Genomic DNA, 17,069 nt, shown 5'->3' with positions numbered 1-17,069 from the left:
CCCTATTCAAACTCATGACACTTGGATGGCAGAGATGGCGTTGTAAACCTTGATGTTTTCAGCAGATATTATAACAGAGTAACTGTCATCCTGCATACAATCTTTGTGTCATTTATGAAAATTTGAAGAAAGACAAGGCTTAGAGAAGATCTCTGTGGAATCCCCCTTACATTTGAAAATGAATCTGTGTGGTCTTGATTTATTTTCACAAATCCAGTCTTATTGTTCAACACCTGACCTGTCGCTGCAATGAGTTGAAGTTTAAGGATAAGTTTATTATGAAAAACAGTCAAAATCTTTAGAGAGAGAGATATCTAAGTATGCCATATACAAATGCTTAAATGCATGGCAGACCTAAAATCATGTTCTAAGGTTAAAAGACTGGTTGTAGTACACCTACCATGATGAATATTGCTTAATTTCTTAAAAAGATTTAAATTTTGTCTATACATTGATTATTCTCTATAATTTTGGAAAGTGCATTAGCCTTATGAACTGATCTATATGATTTGGTTGCAGTTCTGATTTTTTATGTTGCCATTATGAGAGTTGATTCCTATCTCTCTTCTATCATAGTTGACAGATGATCCACATCTCCATAGAATTTCAAGAGAAACTGTACATATATATACATACAGATTAACTTGTGAATACTATATTGAGAGAGCCTTCAAAATATATACATTTTTCATACACCTTTGATCCCTGGTGTGAGGACCAAAGGAGTATAAAAAATTTATATACACACGCATACTCGGGAAAAGGCTAATGACTGCTTCAGTCTTCTTGCTTTAGTTCCCACAAGAATTTTACTTAAGTTTATTACCAGATACAGCGTTTGAACCCACTGTACCAACAGGCAGTACAAATTAACATTTTGGTTTAATGCTGGTGACCATCATTCTGCAGAAATTACAGCAAATCAGAGTTACTGTATTATTTAATAAAAATAAATTACTCCAAAATATTAAATGCATAACAAAAAAAGTATATTGTATATCAAAAGAAAATAGGTCTGTTCGCCTCTAACGTTGGAAGTGTCAGTTTCTTTTAGGGCCTTAAGACTGAGGAAGACAGAGTTAATTATATTATACAGTGCAGTTTTTTTTTTTTTTTTTTTTTTTTTTTTAAATGATTCTTGACTCATTTTGTTGGTGATCTAATGAGAACCATAATTCATGGTGTACAAATTTTTGCATTACAGTGCAATTTTATAGCAAATCCATGTTATGGAGGAGGTCAGGTATATTTTTTTATATACATTTATAACCAAAAATGAATACCAATTCAACAGTAATAATGAGCAACTTACTGGTAAGCTGTCAGTGTCAAACTCATCAAGCAACATTTTTGCTTCGTTATACTTCATATTTTCTTTTATATATTCAATCATATATTTCCTCCGATTTCTTAGCTGTTGTATTTGCTGATTGTTATATGCGATTTCAGTCTCAAAATGATAATTGGTAAACTTTTTCATTGACCAAAGCCTGTTAATGATGGAAGAATTTAATTAAATTCACAGTCAACTTATGATCTCAAAAATATATACACAGTAAATAAATTATCCTGACAAACTTTTATTCTACTACAGATCAGTTTATGTAAAATAAATAAAATAAAAATTCAGTCCACAAATATTCTGAAACATCTGTTAAGTATCTACATGTGTTATTCCAAAGTTCTCTTACTATAATGCTGTGTAATTCAGTTTATTTGTGCATAGTATGTTGTATACAATTCTGTTTGATCACACTGAATGAAAAATCATTCAAAGCAGTTTTCCTTTTTAGGAGTACTTGCATATATACATGTACAAGCACCTTACTGTCTTCACAACATCTGTCTGTCCATCCACTTGTAAGACCAATTCTCAGTGGATGGATTTTCACAAAAATTTTATATTTAGTATTATTTTAGAAAGATTTTGCAAGCCATCCAAAATGTCATTAAAATTGGTCAAATAGAAATCTGGTAATTATTATTTCTTTTTTCCATACATACTTTGCATGGAAAAAAGAAAGTAATAAATTAAACATTGTTTTAATGCAGTATTATTAACTTCAGACAGTCAATGCTTTGCATGTATTGTTATGCAAGACTCGTGAACAGCATCACTTGTGAATAGAAAGAGAAGAGACTTAAAAACAAACAGTATATGATTGAAGAGAGAAAGTGAATGGCTTAAGTTTATGGAATGCAAAAAACTAGAATTTTATTACATGTTCTATAAAGTTAGAAACTTAATAATTAATCAACAAGAAGATAACTATATTTACTTTCCACTTCTATTAATCACAGAAAAAGAAAAAAATTCAATTAATTTAAGAAAATAAAAATTTAATATGCCTGAAATGAAATGCACTGAGTACATTACCTAACTTGTTTTCTGATATTATCTAATCATTTTTTTTGGAGAAAGTGGGGGGAAAGGATCATAATATTCCCAAATAATGAAGGCTGGAGAAAAAAATTATTAAATGTTAACAACTTTATGACCTAGGCAACTTGTAATTTCATGAAATACAGTAATACAACTATGTCCATTACTGCATAGCAGCTGCTTTACAAAAACAACATACTTTTTATTCACAGTATCAAAACTGAGGCAAAACATAGCAATAATGTTGTACATAAAACATATTTTCTGTAAAAAAAAAAAAAAATTTATGAACTTCAGTTTAAAGTCATATACAGCAAGTGGACAAAAATCATGTTATAACCATATAGCACAGTAGTTCTCAAACTTTAGTGACATAAGGACCCCCCCCCCACCTTTAGCTTCAAAAATCTTTTTGAAGACTCTCACTTAAAATTATTATTTCTATGCTCTTAACTTTTTTTCAATTTTTAAATAGTAATAACAAATTTCAGATATTATTTGTGGACCCCCCCCCTCCTAAAACATCTCTTGGGAACCCCAGGGTTTGCAGACCACAGTTTGAGAAATGCTGATATAACAAATTTGTGATTAGATTTTCCCCAACTATTTATATATAGATAGATTATGATAAATGAACATTAACCTGTTAGAAGACATACGAAGATCAGTTCCATGACTGAAGACTGGTTCTAAGTTGAAATCTTCACGTTATCAAGTTAAAGTATGCAGTTCATAATACTACCAAAAGATATCTATTTATTTGCATTGGCAGTGTTTATGACTTCTTGAACTGGCTTCCAGGGAAGTCATTATTTCATAAAACTAAATCATGTAAACAACTAATAAGAGAAACTATCATACTGGAGAAATAATAAAATTCACATTGATATAATTATAGGATATTTAAATTTATAAGTTTTACTGTTTTTGGTGTATAGCTACATTTCAGAGAAACATAGTTCACTTATTCATTCGTGTTCCAGAGGTCCAGCCTTAAAGAAAGGTTTCTCAAGATAACAGCAGCTGTGTTTCTATCAGTTCATTCTCTTGTACAAGTGCATACAAAATCAATTTACTGTTATCATGTTTAAAGAAAGTTGTTTATTCATTGTATCTTATTCTGAAGTATGACCTTGGTGGAGTTCTTTCATAAAAGTGACAGACCAAGTTCCAAAAAAGGTCAGGAAGATATGAAAAAAAAAAAAAAAAAAAAATTTATTTTCAACTGTGTAGCAAATGAGAAAAGAAACCATAATAATGGCAGGTACTTGTTGCCTCACCAATAAGCTTTTTGGTATAAAAAAAAAAAAGGAAAAAAATTTTAAAATATAAAAATAAAAATTCATTAATTCTGGCATTATATTATAAAACAATAGCAAAACATAATTAGAAACTATAATTTTACCCATTAAAAAAAAAAAAACTGATTATGGAGACCAAAAGTAAATATCACACTAGAGGAATATAAAAATTCACACTGATATAATTCTAACAGATATTTAAATTTAAAAGTTTTACTATTTTTTGGTGTATAAAATACATCAGGCATGTAAGCTAGTATTATATTTGTGGGGGAAAAAAACCCCTCTGTCTATACTCTAGCATGCTCAAAGTCAGAGGAACTTGCAATTAATTATTTATTTTGATAACAATTCAATCAGTACCATATTTAGCAGTCACGTAGGCTCAGACCACAGTCATTTCAAATGCATGCATGTACTGCACTCCTGCACTACCACTTGACAAGATCTTGAGCATTTATAAAGCTGGAAATCAGCTTAAAAAAATATATATTCATATGTATGGCATAATAAGGATTATTATTGCTGTCTTTTTAAAGTTTTTATAAAAAAAATTAAATAATTATGAATGAAAAATATAATATTATTGAGCAGAGGAACTAGGGGAGGAGAACTTGATGGAAGTACAGTAAACCCCCGCTATTTGCGGTATCTGTATTCGCAGTTGCTGATTTAATATAAAATGAAACCTAAAAAAAAAATGCGAATTTTAAAGCACCGTGAACATTTTCCGCCATAAAAAACATGGGCATGGCTAAAATTATCTTTCCTGGTCAAAACAGCGCTCAGTCGGTGGGGGGAGAGGGGTGACAAAATCCCGGCATGGATGTTTCCTGCTAATCCTTGTTCATCAGTGTGTGTTATGCGCTTGTCATGGAATGTTTCGTCGTTTGCTTTTAATTTATATGCTTATAAATTGATATGCTTACAAAAGTGAAAAATCTACCATTTTGCAGTGTAAAACAGACTTTTTCGAGTGTGTTAATGGAAGAAAGTGACTTTATTGTGGACAAGTTCTTCCTAACCCGTATAAAAATATTGCTACAAATAACAAGGGAAATGTGAAAAGATCAAAGAAGTTGATGACATTAGCCAATAAAATCGAGTTATTAGATAAAATTTCTAATGGTGAAAGTGTCTCCTCAGTGGCAAAACATTATAAAATCAATGAGTCAACGGTACGATCAATCAAGAAATCGGAAGAAAAAAATCTGCCGTAGTGTCCGTGAAAACGCGCTAACTGCTTCAAAAATTTGCTCTGTAATTAGAAAAAAATGGAAAAGGCTTTAAATCTGTGGCTTGCATTTCACCGAACTCAAAATAAAACTGAGTTAAGTTCACTCATCATTCGTGAAAAGGCAAAACTCCTTTATCAACACTTTAGCGAAACTGTTGATAGCACTGGCGGGATAAGTTTTTTAGCTAGCAAAGGCGCTGGTTTGAAATTTGTAATAAATATTACATTTAATATTAAATTGTTTCTTATTTTCATTTCGATGCCATATGCTTGCATTTCACTATGTACTGTCTATGTACATAGTAATATTATGAAGGTACATATAATACATACATAGACAATTTTAGATTAGTTTTTCTTCTTTATTTCATACTTTGGAACGGAACCCCTTTATTACTGTGGGAGCCATAACTCAGTATTCGCGGCATTTCTCAGGAATGTAACACCCGCGAATAGCGGGGGTTTACTGTATTTACTTACTACAGTAATAGGCTTCCATAGCCAAGTGGTCAGGAGTGGGAGTGCAGTAGCACGCACTCTTCGAGTAGACCAGTGTTCAAGCCCCTGGCTGCTAAATACAGTCAATCTGCCAACCCACACTGGACCAGTGTGGCAGATTATGGTTAATTTCCCTCAGCGTGAATTGTTGAGGAAGCTTCCATCCGGCAGTGGATTGATAATGGCTGCAACTTTCAACTGACTACAGTAATGGCACATATAGGAATACAGTGTACTTTTTTCTTGGCACAGTATAACTTTAGTCGTTTTTGTGCCAATAAAATCAAAATCCAATCCAGTGTACTAAAATAGTAAACTTTAAAATAAGTCCTTTTAGTATTATGTAAGAAAGCCATTGTGTGGTTCCTCTTAAAGATAGCTAATTTTAAGTGAAATGAAACATTAATTAACCATGGAAGTTCTATTTTAAATAGACTTAAAATAATGTCAGAGAGAATGTAATTAAATCCATAAATGTAAACCTAAATAATCGACCTACTAAGCTACATGGCAATGTTTTTAGATTCAATGAGTAATTAATCCTATCATCAGGCAGCCATAAACATCTCAGTGCTGCTCCCAACAGGATAGGAAGGCAGCTTAACAAAGTTATTAGAATTAAAAGAGCATTCTTTACCACCAAGTATCATTTTCTTCTTTCCTTGGTATTGTAGTATTTCAAGCAAATAGCATTTTTCTATTTGAAGTAAACCTGGCAGTGGCATCCCTTAACAGGGCCAACAGGGAAATAAAAAAAAAAAAAAAAAAAAACACTTTAGTCCTGATGATTCACCGTTTGAGGATTAGTAGTTGATTCTTCTTATATCCTCCTAACAGCTTCTTAGCTTTGCATGTGCTGCATTTTTAATCCACTTATATTGATTTTTACTTTGTGAAAGCTGAGTGGCCCTGAGAGAGTAGACAATGACGTAGCCGAGCGGTCAGGAGCGAGAGTGCATAGCACGCATTCCTCAAGTGGACCAGGGTTCAAGCCCATGACTACTAAATACAATAAATATTTGTATTAATGATTTATTGTAAACTCTACTGACTTGGTTGTCATGCCAGAGTATAAACAGAAAATTTATTTATTTATTTAATATAACTTACACTAATCCATTGTGTCCAGCCAAGTGTAGTTAATCATATAGCAAAACACCGCTTTATCATTATGACATGTTCTTCACTATCCAAAAGCTTCTCAAAGCTTCCCCCTTGCTTATGTGGGAATTATTGCAGAAAATAAGGGAAATTCTGGTAGAGCTGGAAGCTACAAACTGTAAATCAGCTAACCGCAGTGTATATGAATTTTAAGAAAGTGTCACAACAGTATCCCACATTATCAAAAAAGGGCAGAATGTTATTCTGACAGGTAGTGTGCATCATGGCAGTAAAACTGATGCTTCAACAGCAGGGAGAGAGGAAGCCACAAATTATATTTTACAATTCTACAAAGACTGACATAGTCAGACAAATTGCATGCTATGTATGATATCAGCTCAAATACTATATACTAGTTCAATGTGAATTTTTCTTCCCTAATGAATTTAGAGGGCATCAATTTGCAAGTGAAACGCAGGTGGTAATATATGAAGAAGGCTATTCATAATAAAAATAGGCACAGGTAGCAAAATATTGCTATTGTTTTTCTATTTCATCCATGCAGAATTTTCATGTAGTGAATGTTACAAGAACCTCAGAAAAACAGATATCAATAATTTTATGTTATTTCAAGTTTATAATATTTGTCACATAAACAAGCAAAATTAATAGGAAAAAAAATTTTTTCAATGAAATACAATTTCAAAGTTTTTTTTTTTTTGTTTGTTTTGTAAATACTAGCTTAATTTGTTGTGATGGAGTAATGCTGAAGTTTCATGCATCTATTTTATGTTATCAATATTTTCTTAAATTCAATATAATTAATAAACTTTATTTCATTAAAACTAATGAATATTTTTAGTGCAAAAAAATGCAACATTTGCAAAATTTAATTATTATTTAAAAAAAAAAGTAGGACTGAAATGAATAAAAAGCATTAGTACACAAAGCATAATTCAAAAAACCAAATACTTTTTTTTTTTTTTTTTTTTTTAGATATTAAAATCTAGGCACTCGTGTAAAAGGGGGGGGGGGGATTACTGCCAGGTAAATACTGATTTCTTATAAAGAGAGTGCTCTCTATAAGAGAACCATATAAGTGTTTTGAGGACTGGCATAAAAGAAAAGTTTACTGTTACACACAAAATAGAAAAACTTATGATTAAGTTAGCAAAATCCTAATACAATAAAATCAAAACAAACCTAGAAAACTAAGTCATTATAACTTGTCATCTGTTGACATATTCCAAAAAAGGTTATTATTTGAATTTGATGGCAGTTAAATTTATCCTTATTATTTTGATATATCTGAATTATATACAGGTTGGTCATATTTCAGTTTTAATTCTACAGTATTTATTAGGAATTAAAAATAATACTTACAGACATTGGAATAAAATTAAAAGTGCAGAAAACAAAATATATCCCAAAATAGGACTCCTAATAACAACTGTATAAAACAGAATAAGTGAGAAGGAGAAAATGACAACAGAACTGTGCATTACTGCCTTATTGGCTTGCTCCTGGAAACGTATCATTACATCAATGTTATCCTTTAAGTTCTGAATTTCCTAAGGTCAAGGAGAGAGAAAAAAAAAAAAAAACATAAATAAAACAAAATAATCACAAGACTTTGATATACAATATTTATGAAATTAAGTAAATTCACACAATGTTTAAAAGTTCCATTTTAAGAAAAATTATTTTTATTCCATGCATGTCCAAGATAAAAATGAAAAAAAAAAAAAAAAAAAAAAAGTTTCTTTTTTTTCTTATAAACTGAATAATTTTACACCTTGCTTTTAATATTATCTCTTCCATCATCCATTCCAAATTCCTTCGATGTTGTAGAATGGGTAGTTTGAATAATTTTAGAGAAGAACTAGACAAATTCTTAAAGGGGATAGACAGGTGAGATAGGATTTTTTTTTTTTTTTTTTTTTTTTTTTATGTTGTGTAAGTTTGCTTTAGTATTATTCTTGACAAACGATGCAACAGAGCAAGTTTATACAGCAAAAAACAAAATATCCCATTTCACCTAGCCATCCCCTCTAATAGTTTACCTAGTTCTTCCTTGAATTTATTCAAACTATTCACTTCCACAACAACAGATGCAACTTTTTCCAGCAATCAACCACCCATTGGTTGAAGGCAAACTTCCATACAATCTACTCTGCAACCATCATTCCCCAATTTGAATTTATGCCCCTCATGTGCATAGCCTGAGCTAAGTAAGAATGCCATCAGCATTGAGTTTGCTCAAAGCATTCAGTCTTAAGCACCTCAATCAGATCAGGTGCCTAGTATCAAGACACTGCAATTTACAGAACTGAAGCCTTTGTTCCCCTCATCAGTCACTGCCCTTCTCTGTAACCATTCCAGCAGCTCTATATCCTTCCTAAAATGAGACTTCCATACCTGTAAGCAGTATTCAAGATGTAGCCTGACCATTCTTTTATAAAATGGGATAATCACCTCCTTATCCCTGCTAGCAAAACTCCATGAGCTGTCCTAGCAGCCTGTCTACACTGCTCAGAGAACTTAAATATCATACTGCACAATTATCCCCAGGTCCTTTCTATTTTCCACTACTATGAGTGTAGTACCACACAGGCAATACATTATTCTGGGATTACAGCTACCCAAATGTAGTACCTTCTATTTGTCAATGTTAAATTTCAATTTCCATTTCTCACCCCTATCTGCCTAATTTTTCTAGATTTTGTTGCAGCACCATACCTTCATTACTGTCATTAGCCCTACCAACCTTAGTATCATCTGCAAACTTAGCCATTAAGCCTGATATACCCTCATCAGTATCATTAATAAATAACAGAAAACAATGGTCCCAGCACCAGACCCTGTGGAACTCCACTAACAATATTAGTCCGTGAAGAACAGTAATAACAACTCTGTCTTCTCCCGCTCCAATCATCCCTTTATCCACCACAGCAGCAACTTTCCCTTCATGCCACACTGCTCCAGTTTGTACAGCAATCTTTAATGTGCAAAAGTATCAAAAGCTTTCCCAAAATCAAAGTATATGATATCAGAATTATTTTTTGCATCTAGTTCCTTTGTCATTGCATAATAGCATCCAATCAAATTAGTCACAAAAGATCTCCCCTTACCAAACCCATGCTGTGATTGAATTATAACTGCACTCCTGTCTAGATGCTCCTACATTACTTCTTTAACCAGTGACTACATTTTCCCTGGAATAGACGTTAAGCTAACAGGTCTGTAATTATTTATGAAATAATTACAGACCTGTTAGCTTATTAATTAAGATGTTTTCATAATTATGGCTACAAGTTTGGTTACCTCCTTTGCTGCCTCCCTTATTATGATTTGATAGATCCCATCCACCCCCAGGCACTCAGGCTTCCTTGTACCATATGGCTAATAATAATTTCAACAATTTCTCTTCCACTTTCCTTTCAGTTATTATAAAATCATTTAGCTCCTTTTATAGTTTGATAAACTTCTAGCATCCCCTTCCCTAAGGAATTCCTCATGTGTGTTGTAGATGCAAAATACCTATTCATCCTGTCACAGCAACTTGAGCAGATTCGTCAACATCAAGTGGAACAATGCAATTCAACTCCTTCCTTCCACTGTTAGTTAACATAAGTAAAAAAGTCTTTGCTGCTTTTCTTGGCCTTCTTTGCCAGAGACTTCTCATAATCTGCCTTGGCTTGTCTAATCTCCATTGTGACCTGATTGCAGACCAGTTTATATCTACCATAGGCTTCTCACATCTTTTGCAACTTCTAATGCTAAAAATGATGAAACAAAGATATATGTTCTGTTCTGACAGCTGACTAGTAGCAAATGATGCAAGATGTTTGTTTGTTTGTTATTTGGTTTTTAGGAGCATTAGCAACTAAGGCCATATTGCTCCGTGAATATGCGGTGGTCATTCCTGACCTTTCCGCATCCTCCGTATTTGGTGGTGACGGGCTCTAACCCCGATCTAATCAAGAAGCGTGTGCTACGCACTGCTGCTCCTTCCCACCTGGCTATGGAGGTGCCTAATGATGCAAGAAAATAAGCTTATAAAGCAACAGCAAAAAAAGTCATCACTACTGCCCATCCTCTCTAATAGTTTAGTTCTTCCTTGAATTTATTCAAACTACCCACCTCTACACCATATGGAAGTCTGTTCCAACAATCAACCACCCTCTCGCTGAAGGCGAATTTAATCCAACCTGCAACCACTGTTTCTGAATTTGAGTTCATGCCTCTTCATGTATAGTATAAGCAAGAGGAAGGATTCCTTTAGCATTGACCTTACTTAATCCATTCACGGCCTTATATACCTCAAAATCAGATCTTGCAGGTCAGATGAAGCCTTTCCTGATAAGAGCACCCTTTTGCTACCCTCATCAATCTTGTTGTTCTTCTCTGTACCCATTCAAACAGATACTGCATCCTTCCTAAAATGAAACTTCCAGATCTGTATACAGTAAACAAGATGTAGACTAAGCATTACTTTATACATTTGAATAATCACCTCCTTATCCCTGCTAGCAAAATTCCTGTATATATTCTTGATATAACCCCATGATAAACTATTTGGTAGCCTATTTGCACTACTCAGAGAACTTCACATCTGACTGCACAATTACCCTCAGGTCTTTTTCGTTCTCCACTGCCTTGAGTGTTGTACCACACAGCTGGTATGTTAAACTGGAATTACTGCTCCCCACATGAAGTACCTTGAATTTATAAATATTAAACTTTAATTGCCACTTCTCAGCCCACCTGCCTAATTTATCTAAATCTTTTTTGTAGTAACATACCCTGATTACTGTAATTAACTAACCTGTCAACCTTTGTATCATCCACAAACTTTAGACGTTAGGACTGATATACCTTCAACAATATCATTACTAAATACAGAAAACAATGATGGGGCCCAGCACTGAACCCTAGAGAACTCCACTAAAACAGTAACCCAAACAGAGCAGTCTCCATTGATAACCATTCTGTCATCTCCCAATTAACCATCCCTTTATCCATTGCAGCAACTTTCTGCAATGGATAAAGAGTTTTTCACTACTATTATTATTTTTTTTTTCAGGTTAGAAAATCATATATTCCAATATAATAATGGATAATTAATACAGTAAACTCTAAAATCCAGTGCCCTCAGAACTCAGAGGTGCTAAAATTTAAATTTTCTGGATTTTAGAGAGAAAGGCCTATTGGATGAGCAGTTTTGGAGAAGAACCTTTGCAATGAATATTAGGCACTAACAACTGAATGTATTTACATCTGTAAATATTTATATCAGCCGAACAATAATACTAATGGTTAAAATGTAAATAGCATTTTCCGCAAACAAATTTGCAAAAAGATGCACTTCAGAGAAAAGAATACTTTTTTCATTGGAGAATAGGGAAAAAAATTAACTTTCTCCTTAAGAAATAATTATAATGAGGCAATCCTCATGCTCTGAGAAATTCCATTAATTTTTTTTATACACAATAATAAAGATCATGAAGTTTCGTTTTTGCCACCATTATAGCAGAAAGAAAAGCAACAGGCCGCCAAGTCACTCACTAGGCCTTCTCTTCAATGGAGTTAATACAAATCCAAATGAGTGACTTTGAGCTGCATATTATTTTTCTCCCAAATTTAGTCATGCACCTGATGAGCTGTGTGACTAGTTATAGTGGCAGCAAAAACCCTTGGTTGTATGGAATTAAATCCATGTTTCTGCTGTCAGTAAGTTCTGTTCATGGAAGAGATTAATTAAAAGATTTAATGAAGCACACATTTTTCTAGCTATACCCATACCAGGCATTTTCAACCTCTTTGCTCTCAGCTGTCCTAAAATGACATCAAACTAGTCGCCAGCTCATGGAAGCACTGTGTGACCAGCCACATAGCTCTTATTTGCAAGAACAGTTTGTACATTAAAAGCAAGTAGAATATCAGTAGAGTTTTAAATAATATAAATTGTAATGATCCAAAACATTAATCAGGAAGCTAATTAAAATTAAATTTTGTAAGACTTGTAATAATGCATGCAACCAAGACAAGAGTACAACAGCAAAAATAATACTAATAAATGATACTATAAAAATTACACCATTATGGAAATTAACTAATAAAACATTAAGAGAAAACTTAAAAGGAAAGAAATTAGGAAACAATGTAGAATGCAGTCTATTAATAGAAAACTCTCTCTCTCGACTGGTGCAGCATAAGCCTCAGGCTTCCTTGCACCATATAACTAATAATAATAAAACTCTGTAGGCAAATTAAGTAAGGAGGACCACAAAGATGAAAATATGATCACAGGGATCACAGGGGTGGTTATAACTAGACTGGCTATAACTAAACCCAACAAGCAGAATGCTTTATAGGAGAATAAAAAGAAAAGATATAAACCATACACACAAAACCCAGAAATATGACTAACAATGTTGCAAAGTTCACTCACTTTTTGTCATCCATAATGTGCCTCAACATTTTTTGGTAATGTTGTCCTTAGAATAACTGCATTGCTGCCTTGGTCAATGTCTTTCATTTGGCATAATTCTTGACCATCACAGAACTTCAGCACCCAAATTTTGCATATTTTTTTTTACATTCTTCAGACCTTTGGGATAGGCATTTGACATTTTCTGTGAAAACTGATAGGATACCCCCTGTTCTACTCATGCAAAAATCTAATATGTTACTCTTAGGAAAATGGTGTCACTTTCACTACTTTACTTATATTTGGAGTACTGCCATCTTATGGGAGGCACATCAAACAATCAATACAAGCTACAAAAACAACATCAGTAACACACATTAACACATTTTTAAAATATAAATTATGAGACTTTATAACTTTACGTAACCCTTATATATAATGAATATAACTCATTTTTGGAGAGTAAACCAGAATATTTTGAAATTGTGGGGGACACCCTAACCTGTGGGTCATAATTTATTATTCTGCTATCCCTTCGGTCAAGAAAATCGGACACGGCCCCTAAAATTCACTACTTCTACCACAGAATGGTAGAAGTAGTGAATTTTAATTTTAACTGTTTTTAATGAGTGAGGAATGTGAAGCAAGAATGCCATGCGGAAACCAGTTGGTTTCTAGATGTATAGAGAATTGTCAGATTAATATCCACTTTAGGACAGGCCTATGCTGTTAGAGTTTTCTTTTTAAATTACAATTTTAAGTAAATGTGGGCTTTCAGTGTATTTTGCCCATTTGATTTCACCTAGAGAGGTATTTTGATGGCACTGCTGAATGACATTTCTGACACTAATTAACTACACTGTGCAGTCAAAACGTTATAACCACCCCTGTGATCCTCCTCTCCACCTGGTAGTGGATGTCTTGGTGAGAACCGGTAAATAGTACTGCAGGTCCATATGAAGTACTTGATTCACGTGGGTAGTGGATGTTAATTCACAGACTATTGGCTCTCAACACCTAGTGAGAGCCAACTGTCGGGAAACAGCTGTCCACGAACTATAACCAGAAATATATATAGAGGATAACCAGCAGTGTTTCCAAGACCACAATCAAATGAACCCTCCTCCACATGGAGGAGTATGTGGTAGTTGTCTAGTCAAGATACCCTTGCTTACAGCCACCCATTGCTAACAACACTTTTTTTTTTTTGTTAGTTGTTGGCACATTGGCTTCTGTGGTCATATTGCAGCTCCCTAGGTTTGCATTATCTACTCTGATCAAGCCCAAGACGGGATTCGAACCCACGACCTTTCAGTTGCCAACAACACCTAACATTTGCATTTGAATGGCATTGTTGGACCAGTGAATAGGAAAAAAATTGCCTTTACTGATGAATCACATTTCCTGTTATACCATGTGGGCAGTAAATGGAGGATAAGATAATAAACTACAGATAGAAGTCACTCTGATGTTCTGATCCAAAAGAAATCGACAGGTGGCAGTAATGTTTTGGATGGAGATGTTTCCCTGGGAATTTCTTGGTGTCTTGTACTCCTAGACTTTGAATGCTAAAACTCCTATTCACTGTGGCTGATCAGGTACAACTCTTTCATGATTACTGTCTTCCCAGGTAGCCAGCACAGGTGTGTTCCAGCAAAGATAATGTGCCCTGTCATGTTGCCAGCATTGTTCAAGAGTGATTCATTGAACACAAAAGTGACTTCCAGGAGCTACCTAGGCCACCAAATTCACATTCACCAGATGTGAATCCCATAGAACACCTCAGGGATTATGTGGAATGGCAGATCCAGCATTTGGATCCTCCACCATTGACTATCACAGATCTATAAAATACAATCCTGGCAACATGGTACAGCATATCTCCTACAATATTCAAAGGCTTTACAGAGCCCATGCCTTGGCATGAGGCAGCAATACCGGTGGCAAGAGAACATACTACTATTAGTTAAGTGGTCATAATGTTTTGACTGGACAGTGTATACAGTATATTACTGACCACAACAAACCTTCCAATTTGCATATGGATTCCTTGCACTGTATGGCTAATACTACTACTAGTCTCGTTTTCAAGGCACTGTTAACAAAATTATGTAGAAATACTGTGCACTAAATATTAAAACAGATATACAAATGCAGAGATTCCAGCAATCTAAGGTAGAATTACTGATCTGAAACTTTCTAGTTTATGGGAGTTACGGCATTATGTGTGTGTGCTTAAATCAATTAAAGCATGCAAATGTAAAGAAGAACATTTTAATTCAAGCAACCACAATTTTAATGAACTGAAGAAGCAATGTACATGTGCAAGCATATACTTATTTAGGTACCACAACAATCAAAAAGATCAATATGCTTTACATATAGAGCGTACAAGTCACTCCCTATTTTCAAATGCCTTTCCCTTTTTTTTACCCCCACCCATACCATAATTTAAACTGAGTGTTAATAACATTACTAAATGACATTTGGTGTCAATATCATTTTGGGTATTCTACACAAGCTCCTGCATTTTCAGCACACTTTTGCACAGCCAAATTATCATATTCTGAATCATCACCTGCAACACTTCTGTGGGGACAACAATAAGAACAACCATTATTTCTGCTTTTAGTTCATAAAAATTCTTTAGTATAACAGTAAGCATTTTCCACAGGACTGTGCAAAGGTGACAATGTGGCGTGACCCGACATAATGCTGAATGAATGCATTTCAATTATATTATATAATGAATGCTGAAAGATATTTTAGCCTGGCTGGCCATGAGTTTACTAACCGAATGTCGTCTTTAAATGTAAGAATGTCAGACTAAATTAAGGGAGTAAAACTTCTTTAAATCATAAGCCAAAACCTTAAAAGTGTAGCCTAATGTATATGGTATGTGTATATCAGTATGCTGCCAAGGAAGCATAATGATATACCATAGACCACTCTTTATTATTATTGTTATTAATAGCTACATGGTACAAGGAAGCCTGAAGCTTATGCTGCACCAGCCAAAAATAAATTCCCGAGTTGAGAGAGAGAGAATATCCAGCTCAGGACCCTGGGTGTGCCAAGCCCATACTCACCAGATGTGAGCCCCTGGGGAACTTTAAAGGTTTTTAACTTGAAACTCTTTTTGGCATCTCTCAGGGAGATAACTCACTAACATACAATGAGTGGCCACTTAATAGGTACACCTACCTAATAGAGAGCAAAAACTGAGTCAATATGGACCAGAATCCTCAGGGATGCTGGTCAATGTTGACTCAATTGCTTCCTGTAGGTGTTGCAAATTGGATGGGTGTGGATCTACTCTGAAGAACGTTCCCTATCTCACACTACACATGCTCAAATGGGTTGAAATCTCAAGACTGAGGAGGCCACCACAGTAAGTGAAATTCACTCTAATGCTTCTAAAACTAGTTTTGTATAATTCTCATTTTTTGATGTGGCACATTATCCTGTTGGAAGAACCCATTTGCAGATGAATGCACTGTAGCCATTTGCAGATGAATGCACTGAAAGTCAGAAGCAATTTATAAATAAACGCAGCATCCAAATGTTTCTCCACTAGTATCAAGGGGCACAGCATGAAAACATCCTCCACACCATTAGCACTTTGACCACTTATATACATTGCTAATATCTGGCAGGATGGTTCCATGGACTTGTGCTGCTTTCACCACATTAGTCCTCCCATCAGCATGAAACAGCAGGAACCAGGATTCCTCGAATCAGGCAACATTTTTCAAATCTTTCACTGTCCAAATGTTGGCATTTCTGAGCCAAGTGTAACCACACCTTTATTTTTTTCTGATGGGAATAGAATGCAGTTCCATTGTTGGCTACAATACTTCATCTGTGATAAGTTAGACAAGCTGTGCATTCTGAAATGCCTCTTTGATTACCTTTGTTATACTTGGTTGTTATTTGACTATAGCCATTCTGTTGACCTGCACAAGTCTTGTCCACCTCTGTTGGCCTCTTGCATCAATGAACTATTTGCGACTACTGGATGTTATTTGACCAAATTCAATACACCTGAGAAAGTCCTACATGAAAACCTCCACCAGAGTTGCAGTTTCCAAGATATTCATATGAGCACATCTGGAG

The 17,069-nt window shown here is 34.3% G+C and overlaps 1 protein-coding gene across 1 annotated transcript in view; it reads right to left on the bottom strand.

Moving 5' to 3' along the window:
- LOC150075089 (endoplasmic reticulum junction formation protein lunapark-like) overlaps positions 1–17,069 on the bottom strand; it is a 90,903-nt gene that overhangs the window by 36,662 nt on the left and 37,172 nt on the right. Inside the window, exons 4-5 of the mRNA XM_090389260.1 lie at positions 7,904–8,091; positions 1,313–1,490 (exon numbers count right to left, since the gene is read on the bottom strand). Of these exons, the coding sequence (XP_090245386.1) occupies positions 1,313–1,490; positions 7,904–8,091 (366 nt within the window). The remainder of the gene's footprint in view (positions 1–1,312; positions 1,491–7,903; positions 8,092–17,069) is intronic.

Source organism: Mastigoproctus giganteus, chromosome 14 (genome assembly GCF_048544385.1).
Source record: "Mastigoproctus giganteus isolate SK-2022 chromosome 14, ASM4854438v1, whole genome shotgun sequence".
Lineage (NCBI taxonomy): Eukaryota > Metazoa > Arthropoda > Arachnida > Uropygi > Thelyphonidae > Mastigoproctus > Mastigoproctus giganteus.
Note: the sequence above shows the minus strand (reverse complement) of the source record. Positions and strands in the feature narration are given on the sequence as shown.